Source organism: Manis javanica, chromosome 16 (assembly GCF_040802235.1).
Source record: "Manis javanica isolate MJ-LG chromosome 16, MJ_LKY, whole genome shotgun sequence".
In the NCBI taxonomy this organism is placed as follows: domain Eukaryota; kingdom Metazoa; phylum Chordata; class Mammalia; order Pholidota; family Manidae; genus Manis; species Manis javanica.
In genome coordinates, this window is record NC_133171.1 from 53,713,966 (window position 1) to 53,735,633 (window position 21,668).

A 21,668-nucleotide genomic window follows, 5' to 3' on the forward strand; every position below is an offset into this window, starting at 1 on the left:
AATCTAATCCACATCATAAGATAAGTGAAATTACCTGTTTTAGCCTCTCCTCTCATTGTTGATTCAAGGTCAGTGTAGCTGCTGTTTAAAGGACTCAAAATATAAGCTCTGGCTCTCAGAGGCTGAACTGGCCTCAGTGGCTCTAATGCAGCTTTCTCCTCTCAGCTGGGTGAAGGTAGAGTTTCCCTGGTTTTTAGGTGAGGCAGCAGAAAATGTATGGCTTATCCATATTGTCTGTCGTAACTCGGAAATGTTAAATATGTTAGACTTAGGTTACAGCTGTAGGTACAAAGTCCCTGTATTATACTGTATTCAATCAATTTTTAAAACACGCTTTTCCACATTTTAGTATTCTGAAATAGAGGTGTGGCTCCGTCTCCTTGTATTCCCATGAGAAGCGGAGGCAGCTGGTGTTGCCCCGCCCACTGCCCGGCCCCCCTTGAGCCCGCTCACGCTGACCCCTTGACAGAGAGAGGCCTCCTCCCTCTGGCCTCACAGCCCTGAAGCCAGCCTCGGACCTTTCAGCCTGGGCTGTCTGCTGAAGACCCAATGCTGTGTTTTAGTATTACCTCAGGGAAGTTAGCGTTTTGCAGAAATGAGAACACAGAATGACTTTTATCCATGTCAAGATACTCGTTTTTCCAATCAGCAAATACCTACTGGACACCCTTCTATATGACAAATACACTCAGTTAGGAAGTTCTCTGACGACCTGTCCTAGCACATAACACCGTGCCGAGCAGGTAGTGAGCCCTTACGCAGTTCTTCCTGGGTTAGTGGGCAGTAGCCGACTTCAGTGGTGCAGTGTCTTACTCATGGCCCATGGCCTACTGTTTGGACAAGGAAGGATTTCATATCTTCAGTATTAAGCAATTCCTACTTTATTAATAAAAACACAGATGTGATGAAAAAGCTATATATTATATATAATAGATTCACAAAATGTTTACTATTATACAGTCTAATTAGACTAATTTGGTCTTGAGGCTAATTTTCTGTCCTTTGACATGAATAAGCCAGAGGGAAGGTAAATGGGAATGATGAATTAGAGTGATATAATTTACATGTTGTTAAGTTGCCTGAAAAAAATGATGAATTTTTCACTGGGAAAGCAAGAAAAGGTTCAAAGGATCACTTCCAAAAGTGGATGCAGGATACATAATTCTTAACAAAAATTATGTTATTTTTGAGTAGACATTGTATTCTGTTAATAAATCAATGACCATATAAACAGTGTTTTTTTAATGGATTAATTTCAGAATTGAAAATATTGGGCATTTTTAATTTGTTCACAAAAGTTTTAGAAAAAACATTTCAATTGATATTTGTTGCCAAATAGAATAAACTTTTCTAATAATGTATTCAGTAGTTTCATTTGTTTTTTACAGTGCACACTGGTTTTTGGCTGTTATATGTTTCCCTGGTTTGGAAAAACCAAAGTATGAACCTAATCCTCATTACCATGAAAATACAGTCATGCCAAAATGTCCAACTGTAGAGGATAGTTGTATTTATTCTCCTTCAGCCAGTGAAACGGACAGTTGTTCACAAAACTCTTCTGTCAAGCCTGTATTTAAGAAGATGCTAAAGAGAAAGCATTGCATAGATGTAATTGATTTAAGTGCTGAACAGGAAGAAAGTGACCCTCCTTATCAGAGAAACATGTGCAGTGTGAAATGTAGTCTGGAAAAGATAAATCATACTGCAAGTGAAAATGAAGAATCGAATAAAGAAGAATCTGCATGCCAGAAAGTTATTAATAGGAGTAAAAGTGAGAATGGTCTACAGAATGAATATTTAAGTTCTATGCACCATACAGGTATGTTTCTAATACTTTGAAAAAATCAAGGAATTCCAAATAAGTTGGATATTTTTATAAACAGGATTAAGATTTCAGGGTGCAGTTTTTTTTAAATGTTTAAGAAGATAAATTTTAATGTGTATTTTACCACAATTAAAAAAACTCAAGACAGCCCAATAGGTGTGAACAAATGCTACTGTAAAAAATAACTTAAAGATTTAAAAATCATAGTTACATATAGGTACATAGATTACAGAGTCAAATACATCCAAAGCCTTAAAAAGCTCTAAAAGCTTCTCCACTTCTCCCCTGAAGCAAACACTTTCAACTGGATTCCTGGGTATTTCTGTCCACATTTCTAAGTGACATATTGCTGCTCCTTGATTCTGATGTTTCATTTTTGGGTGACATCCATCGCCTTCCAGCATGGAAGGGGAGGCTGGCACCCCGTCACCACTGCTTCACACGTCCTTCCTGGCTCTCAGGGTGCAGGTTTTTTTAAAGCCAGATTGATTGAGGTATAATTTACTTACAGTAACATTCTCTCATTTTATAAGATTAGCTCAGTGAGCTTTGATAAATGCATACAGTCATGTAATTACTACAACAATCAAGATTTAGAACTTCCCATCACTCCAGAAATTCCCTTGTGCCTTCTTACAGTCCATCTCCTTCCCCACCTCCTCTAGAGCACAGTTCTAAAATTGTACCACAAGGTCTACATTTCCCATTTATAAGAACCTCAATCTATTTTTTATTTCACAGGAAATTATAAATAGTAGTTGGACAATCTTAGATAAGTAAGACAAATTAGTTCAGTCTTCTCAATTTACAGATGGGCAAATTGAGATCAAGTGGCAATAAGCAGAAATTAAAGTTTCTCTTCCAAAATAGTTGTTAACATTCAAATTAAATGTTAGTTACTTATTCTGCCCTCTTCCTTGGGATTTTTTAGTGTAAAGAAGGATACTGGTCCAACCTCTGCTTTTTTATTCACCTTGAGTTCTAATATACTGCTTTTTTTCTTTGAGTGAGTTCAACATTCCCAGCACTAGTTACAGATATCTCAGGTTTCTCTTCAAATACTTAAATTTCATATCTAATCAATTGTATAGTTATCTCTCCAACCCAAAGTAAAATGGTCTTGTAACACCCATAACATGCTATAATATGTGCTTTATAAACTTATTAAAAAGTGAATAAGTCTAATACATTTTCTTTGGAGTTCAAAATCAGTATAAAGCTTGAAAAATCAGGAATTCAGAAAGAACCTTTATCAAAACTTGTAACTGCTGAACACACTTCTGATACCTCTGCCAGCTCAGTAAGTCAGAAAGCTCTTGAGAAGCTGCCATGAGTCCTGGAGGGCTGATCTTTGCCCCTCTGAGGGAGGCACATGGTAAGAGGCTGGAAGGGGAGATTTAGCAGATGGTACAAAAAAGTGCACCAAAAAACAAGCAGAGAAATACCTCCTCTTTTCCAGCTCACTTTCTTTTCCAGTCTGTTTCTTCAAGCAGGATATGAAATGAAGATAGGCAAAGTAGCAATTCTTTCTCAGTTTTAGTATTTTAGTACTTGAGTAGAAAGAAGTTAAAAGAGGCAGTAAACAGTCATGATAGGGATTAATTACTACTTTGGGCATTCTGAAGACTCAGCCTTCAAGGCGGTGTACACCATTTTCTCATTCCCTTTGAAACAGCCCTGCCAGGTAGTGTATGAGAAGATGCTGGACATTACTAGTCATGAGGGAAGTGTAAACAGAACCACAGCGAGATTCTTCTCAATCCTGTAGTAGCGTGGCTGGAACCACTAAGTCAGGCACTAACCTGGTCAGTATTGATGAGGATGTGGAGAAATCGGAGCCCCTGTATATTATTAGTGGGAACGCAAAATGGTGCGGCCGCTGTGAGGGCAGTTTGACAGCTCCTCAGAAGGTGAACACAAAGTCAGCATGTGACCTAGAAACTGTTTTTAGATGTACACCCAGGAGAAATAAAAACATATGTTCATACAAGAACATATACATGAATGTTCATAGCAGTGTTATTTGTAATAGCCGAAAGATAGAAACAACCCAAATATCCATCAAATGACAAATGGATAATCAAATGTATATTCATCCCGTGGGATATTATTAGGCAGTGAAAAGAGACAAAGGACTGACATGTGCTACAAGGTGGATGGATCTCAAAAGCAGTATACTAGGTGGAAGGCATCCCCCAAACCACATATTATATGATTCCCTTTGTCTGAAATTTCCTAGACAGGAAAATCTATAGAGTACATTAGTGGCTATTTAGGGCTGGCAGGGTGTTGGAGGGCAGAAATGTGGGGAGAAGGGCGTGATGGCTGGAGGGCACAGGGCTTGCTTTTAAGGTTTAAAACATCTTGAAGATAGTTGCACATATGTGCATATATACCAAAAACCACTGAATTGTACACTTTAAATGGGTGAATTGTATAGTATGTGAATTGTATCTCCATAGAACTATTTTTTAAAGTTCTCCTTTGATCAGTAATCTCATACACTTTAATGTGAATTCCGATTGAAGTGCATGACTTAAAGCAATGGGACAAAGCCTAAGGCTTTGTATATCCAAACCCTAGGGACTCCTAGTGGCCCTCTCCTGCAAGGTAATGTTCTAGTCAACGAGTAGTCAGTTAGATTGGAGTAGATACCCTCACAGATCCTAGTGGAGATGAAAGGAAAGAACCATCTGTTTTATGTGATTTAAATCACATAAAACAGATGGTTCTTTTAAAAACATAGTTTTGTTTTTGTTTTCAGTGTGTGTGTAACCATATCCACTATATCTCCTTAAAGGAAATTAATTTATCTTTATTGTGTGTGATACACTGATATTTTCTATTATTTTTAATGCTTGTCTTAACCCAGTAATGACAGCATCCCACAGATGGACAAGCAGTGCTCAGAGTAGGCCTGCACATTTCTCAGGAATGAGGCCCCAGGCTGTCCTCAGATTTCCAAGGGGTCACTCCCCTAAATGCACGCTCAGTCAGAGTGCTCCCAGAGGTGTTGTTACTGCCTCGGGTGAGCAGGCTGTCCTGTGCAAGGTGATGACACTAACACTCAGGACCAGAAGAGCATGTAAGAGTTTCGATTACGATTCATATCTCAATAATTATTTGTTTGGTGTGGGTTAGAGTTGACAGGATTTATTTTAGCCATTGAACACATAACTCGCAGTGTTGACCACTCATGTCAAATAACATGCTGTTGTCAAGAGATGGACTTATATCCCAGTGATTCGGTTTTTAAGGTCATCAGTAGGAAAATACTAATGTGTGGTATCACTACTTTCATTTGCTGTTTTCTCAGCTGGGCATCATAGAAAGAGCCACTTTGCTGTGGTACACGAAAACTGTGTGTGTGTGTAAACTCTAGAACCCCACTCAGCACCTCCACATGATGTCACTGTAGTAGAGGCTCTCGGGAACTGGGACTGATTCCTTTTCAGTTTGCACCAGGACATTCCTTTACTGAACTAAAATAATTGAAGGAATTGACTACACCCTTTGCATTATTTTTCTCCCTTTTTTGAAATGTACATACATTAATATGTATAACGTTCATATTTACATGACAAAGTTTCTATAGATCGGAACACTTGCCGCTAGAAAAACTTGTTTGTAATTGACCCTTTCTGAGTTGCCTGATGATTTGGACAAATTTATTCAAATCTACGTATTGTAGCATCAAACAAACATAAAAATACAGCTTTTTGAAAAAGATAAATTGAAAAGGCTATTCTGTGCATAACAAGAGGATTTGCTGTAGTATTTTATTGATTATTTTATGTGGTATGTTGCAGATTACAGCATTTAGTTGTATATATGTACACTTTCAGGAGCACATTTTATTTTGCTGTCTTCCCATCCCATCTTATATTAATATTCTTTATTCCCTTTTAATAACTTATATACCAAACTTAATTTCATCCTGCCTAAAATACCTTAAAGTTGTGCTTTTTAAAACTTGGAAGTGGTATGATCTATAGTAAACAGTATGTTTGGAATTGAAGTCCCTGATTCAGGTTTCTTTATTTTCATGTAAGTCTTAACGTTTTTTGGAAACATTTTGTGTGATTAGCTTCTTTTTATTATTTGTCCAAAAGCAAGCCTGTTTTGCTTAATTGTAATCATGTTTACTTTTTTTTACCCTGTATTGTATAGTTTTCCATATTTTCCAATTTTGATTTTTGAAATGTACACTATTTCCATTTTATATTCTACAGTTTGCTAACTATTCCTGTTATTGGACATTGAGGTTGTTTTCAGACTACTGTAGCTTTTGTTATTAGTTAAATATCTGGCATATCTTATACAAAAATATCTATAGCCACTAAAACAATTGGTACCAGTTTTTAAATCGTAATGAATTTTAGAGTCTCAGTAGCAGAAACAGCTCCATAATTGACATTGTCATCCAGGTTTTTATTAAAAGTAGCTTACATTTGTGATACTGCATGCTAAGACAGATTTTGTATCCATAATGACTAAGTACTTGACTGCTAGCACTAATTTTCACACCACATGCTGTAAGGTATATACATGTCCTTTCCTGAATGACATGTTTCTTACTGATGCAGATGGCTTGAGCAAAATTAGACTGAACGAGTCAGCCGAAGGCAGTAAAATGCTTGAAGATGAGCTCATCGACCTCTCAGAGGATCAAGATAACCAGGTAAAACCTAATGCTTGGCAAAAAGATCTGATAGTTTATCTAATGAAGAGTTTTTCTTGTGAGTTCTATAGGTGATTCCTTTCAACCAGTAGCTCATGCCTTCTAGATACGTATCTCATCTCAAAGTACAAATTCAGTTTTCGACTCAGAAGTTGCCAGGATAAATGTGTTAGTGTTGTTTTGGGGTGTCTGGTTTGGTTTGGGTCACTGTGGGCTAAACTGATATTACCTCAGAAAATTTTAATATAGAACTAATCATCTTACCCCAGCATAGCCACCCCCACCCCCAGCACCCGTTTCTCAGCTCCTTTAAAGCATTTATGGGCCACACTTTGGTCTCACTTAACCTTCAAGAGGCAGATGTTTAAATTTTTTATTATGTAGTGCATGACTGAGCAAAACTATATATATTTTTCACTTTTCCAGTGGTTCTTTCTCTTTTGCCCAGTTTAAGGTACATGTATCATGGCAGGAGCCGTGAAATAAGAGAGTTTTTTCCCAACATGCACAGACGCAATACACAGATTGTGGTCAAGGTCTTCAATGAGCACTTACTTGCCTGTCCTTGATCAGAACAGTTGTGCGGACCAGCTCATCTAACAATATGTAGTATTATTAGCCTTAATTATCGTTATTTCTACTATGGATTATTTCATTTCTAAGGTTGCCACAGCTTTCTCAGGGAATAAAAAACAACTCTTTGTTTTACATTCAGGATAGTAGATAAGATGCAGTATCATTAACCTGTCGTCTCTCAAGTGAAGTGGATATATGGTTTTGTCAAGGAAAACTGTTTTCAAAATCCCTTTAAATATTTTATTTGAAAAAATTATTTACATAAAAGAGTAATAACTGTAATTCGTTAATGTCCTATTATGAAGCAGCTATCTTAGCCAGTAAACTGTATTTCTATAAAAATACCTAAAAGAGCAGTAATATTTGACTGTAGAAGAATCAGCGACAGTATATTCAGTATTTAAAAGTTTATTTGAGGCTGAGTAAATAGATGTACCAATTTTTCGTATACTTCTTACCAGAAGTTTCTTTTCATTAAAATGTCAGTGTGTAGCATAGATAATAGGAATCAAGTGACATACCACGTGTTCTAATGTCTCATCACCTCAGTAGTGCTGCTCTGTTAGGTTGTCAGTCGTTCACACTGTTTTCAGCACTGACAGTAGACTCTTCATAGGATGACAGCAGTGATGATGGATTCCTTGCTGACAACAACTGCAATTCAGAAATAGGACAGTGGCATTTAAAGCCTACTATCTGTAAACAGTAAGCATTAACTGTATATCTTGCAAACTATGTGATAATTTTTATTTATGTACTCTCACAGGATAAAGCATAATTGGAACAGTGTTTATTCAAACAAGTACTTAAGCAAAAGTCAGGGTTGGTAAGGAAAATTGAGTCATGCCCGCTGTCCAGGGATCAGATTGGGGAGATCAGACAGTCGTTTTGGTTCATGTATGTGCATGCGTGCACACATACATCTCCACAGAGAACCATTTCCTTTTGGATATATGGTGATTTGGAGCAGAAAAGGACAAAGAGTTATCATTTGCCTTCCAATCCATAACAAGGGAATCAGAGCTTATACTGGGTCCACAGCTCCTGTGTGGGGCTGGGGAGTGACCCGAGGCAGTCCTGACAGGGCATGATGAGGTGGGAACCCCTAGTAAGGGAGTCTGTTTTCTTGGTTCTCAGAATTACATGTTCTGACATCTTTCCAGGATCTCCAAACTTCTTACATGATGAAGTATTACCTATTTCTAGACTTCATCTCTTTGAACTTTTTTGGTAGAAAATGTTGGGTGAAATTCCATTAATAGCTTTTGAGAAGCAAACTTCATTTATAAAGAGATCTCTAAATTGTATAAAATTGTAGGCAGGAAGAAGCTAGATCTTTAAACATTCCAAGACCCTTTGCACTGTATTAGATTTCCTCACTTATATGGGTTTACAACAAAATTTTGAAGGTTGAATATTATTTATATTGAGTTTTCTAAAGTAGTCTTGCAAAACACACTGTATTCTAACCTAACTCTTTTATGTTATGATTACCTGTTTTGTTACCTGTAATGGGTTTTAGTTAAAACTAGGGTTATTTTTCTTTTACTTCTCCATGGTCCCACTTTTGGTGATTTGGAATATGGTGATGTTCAAATTTTCATAATTGTTTTGACTTTCTCCTAAATTTTAAAGTGTTTTTAGGAACCAACTATAGAACTTTAGTGAAATGTAAATTAATATTTTATAGTTTAGTGTTTAACATAACCTTAGATTTTTAAATATTGGTGGGGGGTGTCTGTGAGGTTTATTTACTCTTTCCCCTGAGTTTCACTGAGGCATACAAAGGGAATTTTGAAGGCTTTAAATTTTTTGTTAATGTACATCTTTTTATGCCTTTTAACACTATGAAGTACTAATATTTGGACATTTGTACCCTGCAGACCTTGTATTCTACTGATGGACTCACTCAGAGGCCCTTCTCGGTCAAATGTTGTAAAAATTCTAAGAGAGTAAGTTCAAAACCATACCCCATACTTCATATTCTGCTGGGAATGAGAGGCTCGGTCTGTTTTTATGTATGTGTATTCTTACTAACATGCATTCTTACAGGTATTTAGAGGTGGAGTGGGACGTTAAAAAAGGAAGCAAACGAAGCTTTTCCAAAGATGCCATGAAAGGCTCGAATCTGAAGGTCCCCCAGCAAGACAACTTCAGTGACTGCGGCGTGTACATCCTGCAGTACGTGGAGAGCTTTTTTGAGGTGGGTTTCAGTGTGTTGGATCAGATATAATAAATAACAAAGTAGTGTATTTGACTTGATGTTAGTGTAAAAAATACCGTAACCAAGTATTTTAAAGAGTCTAGAAATTACCATTTCAGAAATTATCCTAGGGAGCAAAAACTCCCAAAACAGAGAATTTTTAAGGCATAGAAAGACTGTGTTTGTGCTTCATCAGATCCAAGGCTTGTTGACCTCACTCCTCACCACTGATCGGGTCTCCCTGTCCGCTGGTTCTTTTGACTTTAAGAAACCCGTCCCCTCATTTGGACTGCCTCCTTCCCCCTCGTTTTTCCCCTTCACAGATACATTTATTTCTGGAGGTGTTTCTATTCGCTGTCCATTTCCACAGACCCCACTTTCCCCTCAGATCTCTGTAGTCTGGCTTCACTCTCGCCCTTACACTGACACTGGGCTGTGCCCCCAGGGCCTCCTGACACCACTGGCCACCCCCTCCTCTGCACTCTCTTCTCTGACTTGGGAGGCGCAGCACCACGCATCCCTGTCCTGGGTGCTCTTTACGGTTGTGCGACAGCATCCTCTTCTTCGTCCACAACCCGTGTACCACCAAGCCCCGTCTGCTATCTCCCATGTCCACCCCTGTGGCCCCGGTCCAGGCCCAGTACGCCACTGCCAACGCCAAGCAGCGCCCCCCAGCCTCCAGCTGCGCCTGCTGCCTTCCGGTTTTCACAAACCCAGACCCGGTCGTGTTGCTCTTCTGCTTTAACTCCTGCCGCTGTTGGGGGAAGACCAAACTCCAGAGCGTGGGCCGCGCGATCGATCCAGCTCCAGCCTCGTGCCCAGCGTCGCGGCTCTGCGTTCTGTCCCCTGCGTGCCGCGCAGTCCCACGCTGTGCTGCCCCTCCTGCCTCCAGGCCTGGAGAGCCATTTCCGGGCCTGCAGCACCCTTCTCCTGTCATTCCGTATTTGGCTGCCTCCTACTCGGTCAGGTCTTAGTGCAAACAGCCTTCTTCTAGGGACTGTGTGAAGCCCCCAGACATGTGTTCTTGAAGGACTCCATGCTTCCCCTCATAAAAAAAAGTATCAGATTGTTTTAGTCGTTACCTGTTTATCTAGACTCGGATCAGCAAACTTTTTTTTTTTTTTTTGACAAACCTTTTTATCAAGGGCCAGGTAGTAAATATTTTACTCTGCAGCCGTGTGGTCTCTGGTCCTCTTCAGTTCCACTATTATGGCATGTAAGCCTCCACAGACGCCATGTAAATGAGTTAGTGTGGCTGTGTTCCAGTAGGGTTTTATTTACAAAAGCAGGTAGTGGGCGTACTTGGCCCACTGGTCAGCCGTAGTTCACTTATCCCTGATTTAGATGATAAGGTCCGTAGGCAGAAACTGCCTCACATCACCAGTGTCCAGCACAATGCCCTGGCTTGTGATAGATAATGAGTAAAATACTAAATCAGATTTTGATTTTTCATTTTTAACTCTGGAATGCTTTTATGATTGAAACTAAAATATTACTTGCCGTAATTTTCTAATCTGCATTTGATGTTTTTCTCTGCAGAATCCAGTTCTCAATTTTGACCTACCTATGAATTTGGCAAACTGGTTTCCTCCCTCAAGAATGAGAACAAAAAGAGAAGAAATCAGAAACATAATTCTAAAGCTGCAGGAGGATCAGAGCCGAGAGAAGCAGCAGCGTAAGGACCCGCACTCAGCATCTCCGACTGACCCGCTTCCGGGGCTCGTCAGTTTCCTCCAGAAGCTGCGAACTCCAGCGTGGGCTGTAGATAGTGAAGAACGGTAGCGCTCACTACTCAGTGATCTGGAAATGTTAATGCTTGTATAAATGTCATGTAATTAATTTCCAATGGAGTATGCATTAAATAAAAGTCTGTAAATATGTTAATGAGGCCAATTTTTCCAGCATTTATAATTATTTTTTTCACTTGTTAGGAAGCTTTTGTTATGTATTTTCTGTTAATAGTACTTTAAAACTGCAACTTCTAAACACAAAATGAAAAGAAAATATTTATAGGAGGAAATGATTAATTTGATATTCTTCAGTGAACTTGTATTAAATTCCTCAGTGGGTATGATATATTTCATGGGGATATTTGAGTATCTATGATAACCCTTTTGACCTCTTGCATTTATTCTAAAATTACTCAAAATAGGAAAGTAAGATTAAATCTAAGGCATTTTGAACAAGAAAGACATCATGCTTGTGTAGCCAGAAAAAAATGACAGATTTTTAATTCATAAACTCCTTTGTGTTCAGAGACCCCAAAAAGGTAAAAAAATATTTATAATTCTACACAAATATTTAAGAAGCACTATTCAGAGCAATTCAAAGAAAACTAACCTTGAATTATCCTGCTAAGTGATAACTATACTTTATCACATAAACACTGCTAAGTGTTTATCACATGTTGTCAAGGGTGTTTCTGAAGACGTCAAAGACTCAGGTTAAAACTGTTTTGGTAAGTGTGGTTTGAATTTCAAATATCCCACATTATCTTTCTGTATCATAGCTTGAAGTATGCTACAACCTGTGTGGTAGAGTCAGCTGATAAACATTTTTAATCTGTGAACACAGGAATTGAAATAGGAATTTACTATTTTTTATAATGGCTTTTGCTATTTTTTCATTGCTCATTTGTTCTTGTTATTTTGATAAACAGACTTTTGGGGCTTAAGTTTTTTAGTGTAAATTATTTTTACGTGTGAAAGTACTGTATTGCACAATGCATAAAAAAATCTGCCTTTTGAACTCCCCTTTAAAATTACTAAGACATGATGGTTTTGATGACGGATGTAGAACTGCATAGGGATCTTGCTTATGTCTGCTGAAACTATTCTTTTCAAATGTTTTACACCCTTTCAAAGAAACTTTGAGACTTGAAATATATTTTTGAAAGTCATTATTTTTAAAATTTCATTTAAATAATGAATTTTAAAATGCACTTGTAACAAGTGGAGAATAAAAGGAAGGTTATTTTTATCAGCAGCAAAAATTATGTTATATTTTTAGTCTAGCATTGCACACAACATTTTAGGGTATTTTCTTGAGTTTAATATAAAGTCTATGTGGGAATATGGGATGGATGGGGTGTTGTTAACAGCAACCAGAAAAAGTCTATTGAGACATACTCATCAAGGTAAACAATGAAGTGTAAACTTAAGGTCACCAGAAGTGGTATCAATTATAGATTTGTTACTTCATTGAATTATTGTAACATTTCCTATTTTTGATAGAATTATTTCTTTTTTAAAGGAATACTCTAGGTCTGTTAGCTCAGATATGAAGAAATAAGAGCTTATTATTTATTGAGTATGGACCCAAAAACATGGAAATTGTTTTTTAAGAGAAAACCCTGTTAACAGTGAGCAAAAGTGACTTATTTGACTTTCTTTGTGCTGTGTTTTGTCAGAATTTGAAGGTACCAAAAAAACTATTCTGAAATGCTTGTTTGTTTTGTTTTAATTTCTAATGGTCATACTTTACACATTTAGTTTTTGGTAAGATAAAAAGATAACTTGTCCCTTGGGCTCACTAAAGTCAGTCACGTTTTGACATGAAAAACAGATTTCTGTCAACTTCTAGAGAGAGAGTATCTAGTTGTTTGATCATATTTCTTTCGCGTCATGTAGAAGTCTATGTTTGAAAGTGTGTGTGTGCATCTGTCTTTGGAGACTGCCCGTTGTCCTCCCAGACTGGAGAACCTTTGGTGCATGTGCCCATGTGCTTGGTGATTGTGTGCTCTGCCACTTTTATGTGTAGTTTAAAGTGGATATCAACCTTTTAAACTGTGTTATGAGTACTTAGAAGTCATGAAACAGAATTTTAAAGTTAAGAGGTTTGTTACTAGACATTGAAACTGTATGGAGAGTATCTGGTGTCTTAACTAATTAGATAGATCTGCTGTATTTGTTTTCTTCTTGGATAGAATAACAGTTGATCATTTTTAGAAGAGTTTCAGATTACTTGCCATAAAATGTGTATGTGTCTGAGCTCTCGGCAGTCCAGGCGCGAGGGCGGCGTCTCGCTGTCCTCTCCCTTTGATGTCGCTCATGCAGCTGAGAACTTAGTGGTATCATTTCAAATTCACATAAACCTGAATCAGCTCAGCATAGTAGTTTGTGCTTAAACTACTAGTCAGTTAAATACCGGAGGTTTTATTTGAAGGGATCATATAACCTAAATTATATCTTGTTTTAAGTTAGCAAATCAGTATTTTTTTTAAGAAAACTATGATCCCTGTAGATGTGAGATATTAAGAGAGTAAGTTTTAATTTCCCAGAAATCAGAAGTTGTTTAAAGTCTCAGACAATTCACTGAACAGGAATAATAAATAATGTTTTTTAGTATTTTTGATCAAGAGTTAGTGGAATAAAGCTCTTGGAATGTAACGATGGCTTGCTTAACTTGGTGAGAAGGAGCAGAGCCTTTAAGAGATGAGGTGGTGGTGTGCTGTGTGCCGAGAAGAGACGGATAACAAGGCTGCTCTGTGCTTGGCTTTGAGGCCAAAAGGAGAGGGAGAGGGGAACTGGGGCACACTGCAGATTGTCTAGCCGAGTGAGTACACGGGGATGCTTTACCAGTAAGAAAACAGAACTCACAAAAGGCAAAACCAGACTGTATCAGGAAATCTCTGAAACGCCCTAGCAGGCCTTCTTGTACATTTTGTCTTTTTCCTACTCCCAGGAAGAAGAAAAAGGGTGATGAAAACTACTCTTCAAAACTTAAGTTTAACCACAGAGGAAGTAATTGGTTGATCAAGTGGAAGAAATGTGTCCCTTGGAGAAAGGTAGTCCCACCATCCTGACTCTAATGCCAGACCAGGGATAATGGTGCAGTGCCCCAAACCACTGCAAGGGAACCAGAGTGCAGTGGCTTTTTTCCCTCCAAAAAATACCACAGACCCATGGCCTGAGACACAGAAAAAAGTTGAAAGCTTAAAAGTCTTTACTGTTTGTTGCAAACAATAGTTAAATTGTCCTTATTGCAAATGAATTGGGTAGAGGAGCATATTATCAAAAACAAGGACTTTTATCTAAAATGTGCATCAAAATCACCTGGTGAGCTTTTCAAACTATATACACCTAGGGCCTCACGCCCAGCGGTGCTGTGTATTTTCGGGTAATTCCATAAGTAATTCTGTATCTATCTGTAGTAAGCCACTGATTGAAAGGGATTGCTATTTGTCCCTGAAAGCTTTTAAGTTGCTGATGAAGAAGGTAATAAAGCTTGTCTACATTTTCTTCTCTCAAATGCTTTACGATACCACTTAACCCCCATTCCCTCCAAATTCCTCTTATGAGCTTGGTAGGTGACCTGGTTATTGAATCGCTGTCAAGAAGAGAATCATCACTGAAAGGTCAGAGACTGGCAGCCATCCTGCTTCCGAAATGAAACGACATCTCGGTACAGTTCTGAAATGAATTCATTAAATGGGTGGTTTCTGAACTCTCCGTGGTCACCAGGAGTTGTGGGACCACAACAGTGAAGGTTGTTTGATTCTTTTAATAGAATTCTGGCTTAGAATGCAGCCAGACTAGCAATACTCAAAGTGCATTTGACAACCAGTTTTGAGGGATATTTATAATATCTGTGGCCACATAAGTTTGGAAAACATTTAAACCAAGTTAAACAGATTTGGGGGATTTTAGTGTGCTAAAAGGCAGAATGATTAAATGAGTGAAAATAAAGATACGGTATGCTAGACGTAGACTTTGGCGTATCCTCTCCTGACGCTGATTGTCTAAACTTCCTTAGAATACAGCCCATCAGGAAGCAGAGCTAACTGATGGGGGTGTTTGTGAACTGAACTTTTAAGAGAAGATGCTTTTGAAACTTACCTGAGGTTGGTTTTTTTACATTTTATTTTACAAGAGTTGGCTATATGATTTGGAAATTTGAAAATAAGTGACTAGTGTCTGGGGGAAATTCATGGGAAACATTTTTCTATATTGTAATGAAAAAAATTCTTGTATGCAAGTGGATTCTCAGAAAAAAGACTTGATACTAATCTTTTGTACGGCCATCAAATCCCCTAAGCTCATATGAAAATAGAAATTGTATGAAAATATGAAAGTGAATTGAAAGACTATCTGGGGCTTTTCCTTCTGTTTATATCTGAATCCCTTAGCTGCTAGCTTACACCTCCCCCAACTTCCACTCCATCATCTTTTTCTTTAGAATTAAAGTGCAGCAGACAACCTTCATACCTTGGGGCATTTTTTTTCTCCTGAAGAAATCTGTATAAAAAGTATTCTTAATAAACTTAATATACTTTCAGTATATTTTTAACCCCTCAAAAAACAAGTTGTTTAAACCTGTTACAAAACTTAAAATTGTCATAATTAGTTTATACATGTTGACAGCAGAGAATTTTACCCAGACAAGTAAGGTGAAAAGAAACTGATCCTGAAATATAGAATGAATGTTTTGAGTACCTACGATGTCATAGGTGTTGGGAATTTAAAATGGAGCCAAACAGATACCATTCTCTCGTCATGGGTCTTTTTATTGTACTGGAGAGACATGTGTTACTCAACCTCACGAATTAATAATTTGAAATCAGTGCCATGCTGAAAAAGCATAAAGTGTAGTAAGACAGTTTAGCCTATTCTGGGGAGGTTGGGCAAGTCTTCCCTGAAGATGTGACATTTAAACTGTTGGTAGACATGCACCAAACAATGTCTGAGAGGGCAAGAAAAGAATAGTGCCTGTAGGCTGCGCAAAGGTTTGAGTGACTTGTGCTAAGTGACAATGACCTCGTTTATTAAGCATACACTATGTGCCATACAATTTTTAAGTGTTTTTAATGTACAAATACATTTATTATTCACAATGGCTGTATGATATATTCACTGTTACTACTTCCAGTTACAGAAGAACAAACTGAAATCCAAAGAAAGAAATACTGGCCCAAGCAAGGCTGGGCTTTGAACACACCGCCTTACCCTAGAAGATATGTTAACTTGGCTAGACAAGAGATGAAAATAAATAAGATGGGCATATTTTTATGGAGATGCAGTGTGGCCAGTTCTTGATTATTAGGGAAACTGGTATGGAGATTTGTCAAACTATGCTTTTAGTAAGTTTATTTTCATAAATTTTAAAATAACCTTAAGGAAGGCCTGTAAGTGGAGCTCAGGGGAGGCAAGAAGGCCGACCGAGGCCCTGAAGCCCTGTTCAGCATCTTGGCCATTCCCCTAAAACATCGCTGAAACACTTCAAGCAAAGGAAAAACAGGACTGACTAGGAAACGTTGAGAAGATCGTGATGGCGGTAGTGACAGCACTGCAGGGGGGCAAGAAGGGGTGGGAGGCTGCCCTACAGTCACTCAGTGCGAGGCCCTACCGCCGGGGCAAAGGACACGGCCATGCCCACGTCCTGGGAACGCTAAAATAGTACGGCAGTTTGGGTATTTCGTTCATGAAACGACCCTTTCAGAGGCAAGCTTTGGAAACAGGAAGGTGTTCGTTCCCTTTGTCCCAGTCAGAGCGTGTTTTTTTCTTTATGAACAAATGATTATCAAGGATACCTAAATATAAATGAAATATGCAGCTGAAGAGCAGACAGAAGATGATTAACTAAAGACGTTATGACAAAAAACTGACTTTGCAGACAAAATTACTTATGAAGTATGTGAAACTATCAAAAAGCTTTGAAGTTTCAAATATCAAAGTTATAGTTTTAAAATATAACAATAAAAATAAAATTAGCATGAAATATCAGCATTCCATTATCTTCACAAGAAAAGCACTTTATGGCTGTGAAGTTACTACTACTAGTTGAGGTGTGTGTTGGGCAGTGCCAGTCTCACGCCCCTTGGGGAGCTGCCCAGGGTGCCTGTAACTGTTAACATCCGTTGCCCGCGCTGTCCCACCTGCCTCCGTGTCGGGTCGCAGCCGATTGGTCGTAGGATGGACACTTGATCTCAAGGAACATCAGTTTGTAGTGAGTGATATGACCTAGCAGATAAAAAGCAAAACAAAGCCCATCAGATCTGATCATTGGGAATTTATACTGAAAGTAAAAGAATTTGCACATTGGAAGTTGCAGAGCGAGGACAGTATGTTAAAAATAACAATCTAATAAGCAATTTTAGATGTCTAAATTTCTGATAATGGATTCTTTTTTTAACAATTTAACCTCTAAAGGACACATCAAATAAGGAATTCATTCCCATCAGAATCACCTGATAAGATACTGGCCGCTACCCCGTTCTGACTCGATGGTCTTCAGTTGGGCCAGCAAATGTGTATTTCTAACTAGTTCCCAGGCATGACCACATTTTGAGAACTACTCTGATGTATTCCTTCTTCGCAGTTCTTCCAGCCGGGGGTGTGAAAACCTCTCCGTGCAGATAAGGCCGAGAAACCACGAAGTATCGGAGAGTCTTGGATCCAGTGAAATACTAAATGAAATTATTTGATCAAATACACTCAGTTAATACTTTATTTGTAATACAGTTAAACATAACAGACATGTGATCACATCATACAGCTTTGCTTTTTTAAAAAATATAGTCTGGATTTATTTTTCCTTTATCACCTATTTTTCAACTTTGTACTCTTTCATAGTTTTCCCCATGTTCATATAATTTCTCTATAGTAATATATGTATAAAGAGGTATTAATTGCTTTTCTTATAAAAACTGGGGTAATAATATAAACGTTTTTCAGCATCTTTTATCCCTCAGCAAGAGCCTGTGAACATCAGTGTGAGTTATCTGGTATAATGAAAGTCAGTCAGTAATACAATAATGATATAATAAGCAATAACTTATTTAGCCATTCTCCTACTCTGTCAGTCTTGTATACAGTAACAATTTGAAAATCTCCACGGCTTACTCTCCCAAAAAAGTTGTCTTTAGCCATGCTGCATGCATGTCCAAACAGCTCTGCCCCCAAGCTCCTGGCTGCCCAGATGGGCACTCTATGTTGACACAAGCATCCATGTCCAGGGCAGAACAGGAAGGGGGCCTGGGGGGAGGCTCTGGGCACCCCGAGCCTCCCCCCAGGGCTGGTGCGTCCCATCCCTGCACCGCACGGCTTGCCCTGGTTAGGTGACGCTGGTTTCACACGGAACAAGGTCGGGCGCTCTTAGCATATTGTAGACAGGAATATTTTTCAGCAGCGTAAGTGACTGCCACACTATTAATGGGCATTCACTTTTGTCCAGGTTTTTGCAACCATGAGCATGTAGTATATTTCTCTATTTTATTTCTTTATAGGCTGGCCATTTTATTTTTTTGGAATAGATTCCCAGGGACTGGATCAAAGAGCCCATGTGTTGTTAATTTTTATAGGTGTTACAAGCTCGTTTTCCAAAAGGATTTAAGAATTTACATTTCCTCCATCAATTTATTTAAAATATAATTTTCCTGTCTCCCCACCAGCAATAGGTATTACAATTATTTTTAATTTTGCAAGCCTTGTGCATATCTTGCTGTTTTCACTATTACCTGTTTTGCACTTCCCTGAATTCTAAGTTTCAATCTGAGCATGTTTTTGTGGATGCTGTGCTGATCATAAGCCCATTTTTCCATTGGATTAGCCGTTGTCTCTTTTTTCTATTTGAGTCTTCTGCATACTACATTGTCATCTGTAAGTGTATCTTTTCATAATCTACTATTTATTTGCCTTAGACTTTGTGTATAGTGTATTTCCCATAGCTCAAATTTTATTTTTATGTATTTTCTGTATTTTCATTCTTGGCTAAAAAGTTCCTTCTTAATTCATGATAGTGCATATAGTTGTGTTTCTTGCAAGATTTTTTAAAAAACTTAATGAAACCATATGACATTTACTTCTGTGTACAGCAAAAGATATGGGTTTTATAGTCTTAAGAACTTTATATCTTTTCTCCTGAAGAAATCTGTATAGAAAGTATTCTTTTTATACATCACTTATTTAACTCCTTTTTGGCATTAAAATCAATTCCCATCTTTGTCATATATTAAATTATTATATTCCTATTATTTATTTCTGAAGTTATAATTTATTTCTTTAACTGGTCTCTCATTACTTCATTATACTTGGTAACTATAAGATTGTGAAAGCTGTACCCAAAGTTTATAGGTTTAAGCCCCCCCCAAAAAATAACCTCAAATTAAAAAATTAACAGAATAATAAAATGAAAATTTTTCAAAAAACTAGGAAGAGGAAGTTAAAGGAAATAAAAGCTAATGAACTAGAATTTACTCCACGACACTATCATACCCTGTCATATAAAACCCTCACAAAACTGTTTCGAAAAACATAAATTAGAAAAACTCTTGAGTCTGATCAAGGAAAAAAGAAAAAATCGGAGAATAGAAAGGGGAAAGGAGACATATCATAGATACAGAAAGGCTTTAAAAGAGTCTTTTTAACATGTAAACCCAATACCACAAATTGGAAAGCTTGAAGGATGTAGGTGACATTGGAAAATAACAACCAATTCAAGCAGCAGACAACTATCACACTGTGTGTACTTAGATACCGGCAAGGTGTTACAGAGTTACCCCTGCAAGTACACAAAGACCATATCAGTTCTTGGATGTGAACTTTTGAACAGTTAAATCTGAGCTTAACTATTCCAGGCCATAAAAATGAGTGAAAAAAACCTCAATTTATTTATGAGGCCAGTGTAACTTTAATAAAAAAGTCTAGTAAAGGTGATGTCAGATAAAAAATTAAGGATTATGTAATTTATGATTCAAGATTGACAAGACAAAGTATTGCTAATAGGAATCTAGTAATAGCAAATAAATAATGCCCTATAACCGAAGTCAAGGATGTTCAATATCAGAAAATAGATTAGCTTAATTGTTATGTCAAAGATATTGAAGGAGATTTAATGATCATATAAAAAATTCAGTTATTCATAACACAATCTTTAAATGAGAATGGAGGAATCTGTTAAAATACAGGCTATAACTTCTTAGTAAATAGTGTACTAAATGCTATGTGATGGAGAAAGAATTTGAGTTGAAAAAGTCAATGGGGAAAAGAATGGAAAGTAATTGTAGGTAGGAGACATGCCTTCTGTTGAATAGTTTAGCAGTAAAGGAAGTAAAGTGCATTCGAATGGGCAACAGGTTTATACAAAGAATATCCTCAGATTATGATTTGCATGCATATGGCAAGGGGAAAAGTGCTAGTCACAGGCAGGGAGAGGCCTGTATAAGGGTACTTTCCCAGAACGTTATTTGTTGGGAAAAATGTTTACCTGAGTCAACATTCTATAATTTTTTAAATGGAGCACTTTATTTCATTGTGGGATTTAGAAGAATAAAATTTATTATTCAAAGCATATACATATATATATATATGTATGTATTAAATGCTGAAATACTTAAAACTAATTAAATGAATATCATGAATAGGCTCTCGCACTATTCACCATTGTTTTTGCACTTAAGCTTTCTTGTACTAAGACAAAATGAAATCGGACCTGCAGGAATGCAAGAACATAAACAACATGTTCTTGGATGGGAAGGCATAATACTGTGAAAACACTGATTCCTTCCTAATGTTACATAATTATAATTCAATTTTATAATACCATAGGGTGGTGGTTTTAGATTTTTTAATTTCCATGTTTATACAAAAAGAATGCCTCTGAGGAGCCAGGCTAAGCAGTATCAGAATGGGTGACAAAGTTACTGTAAACAAAAAATATGGGACCTGGGGAGGAAGTTATATAAAACGAGGTATGTTCCAGGACAAGGACTGAGGCGGAGGGCGGCAGAGGAGACGACACGCAGAGGGGGACACCTACAGTCCTCAGAGGGAGAAAAGAACAGCAAACACGAAGGAAGCCAGCGCGCCTCCTCTTCAGCATCGCCTCACCTGCTGCTCATTTAGGTCGTGGACTTTGGAATAAATTGCTGCTTGTTACCAGCAGTATTTCAGGTACTAATTAACGTATTATAATAACAGTCCTTGAGTTGTTTTTGTTCTTAAATCATTGTAGACTTGGCTATAAATAGGCTAACTACAGGACTCCTGGGGAGAAATTATTCTCCAGACTGATTTCTTCAAGTTACCAAGCAACCCCCAAAAGCCCAGAGTAAGCCTAGGTTCCTGGACTGCCAGATCCCGTTCCGCCTGGGCAGGGCAGCGGCTGTCAGACCTTTCTCCGTCACGCTCTCTGACAGTGACGTCACTGATAAATGTATTTTTGATTTTCTCCCGTATAGAATCCAGTTCTCTGTATAGAGTACAGCCCCCCTCCCTCTTCTCCCCTCCCAGCACGCGTGACTTTCTCTCTGTCACACACACAGACACACAACAGAAAAGTTTCAGAAATTCTTAACACTTTCTAAAAAGATGCATTAATTTGCTTTATTCTTTTTAAAAAATGCTCTCTAAAATCCACTACATTGATAGTATCATCCACAGTTTGAA

General features: G+C 37.8%; 1 protein-coding gene and 1 long non-coding RNA gene across 2 annotated transcripts in view; one reads left to right on the forward strand and one right to left on the reverse strand.

Moving 5' to 3' along the window:
- The window catches only part of LOC108388041 (SUMO specific peptidase 6), an 86,249-nt gene extending 74,757 nt beyond the window's left edge, over positions 1-11,492 (forward strand). The window contains 6 exon segments of the mRNA XM_073224299.1: positions 1,389-1,819; positions 6,412-6,506; positions 7,699-7,787; positions 8,966-9,034; positions 9,135-9,285; positions 10,825-11,492. Coding sequence (XP_073080400.1) covers positions 1,389-1,819; positions 6,412-6,506; positions 7,699-7,787; positions 8,966-9,034; positions 9,135-9,285; positions 10,825-11,067 — 1,078 coding nt within the window. The 3' untranslated portion in view covers positions 11,068-11,492.
- A 5,670-nt stretch (positions 11,493-17,162) lies between these two features.
- LOC140846766 (uncharacterized) lies at positions 17,163-21,335 on the reverse strand. Its single transcript, XR_012126166.1, has 3 exons — positions 21,111-21,335; positions 17,471-17,689; positions 17,163-17,243 (listed from the first exon to the last, which is right to left on the reverse strand). It is a non-coding gene; the product is annotated as an uncharacterized lncRNA (long non-coding RNA).
- Between the last annotated feature and the right edge of the window lie 333 nt (positions 21,336-21,668).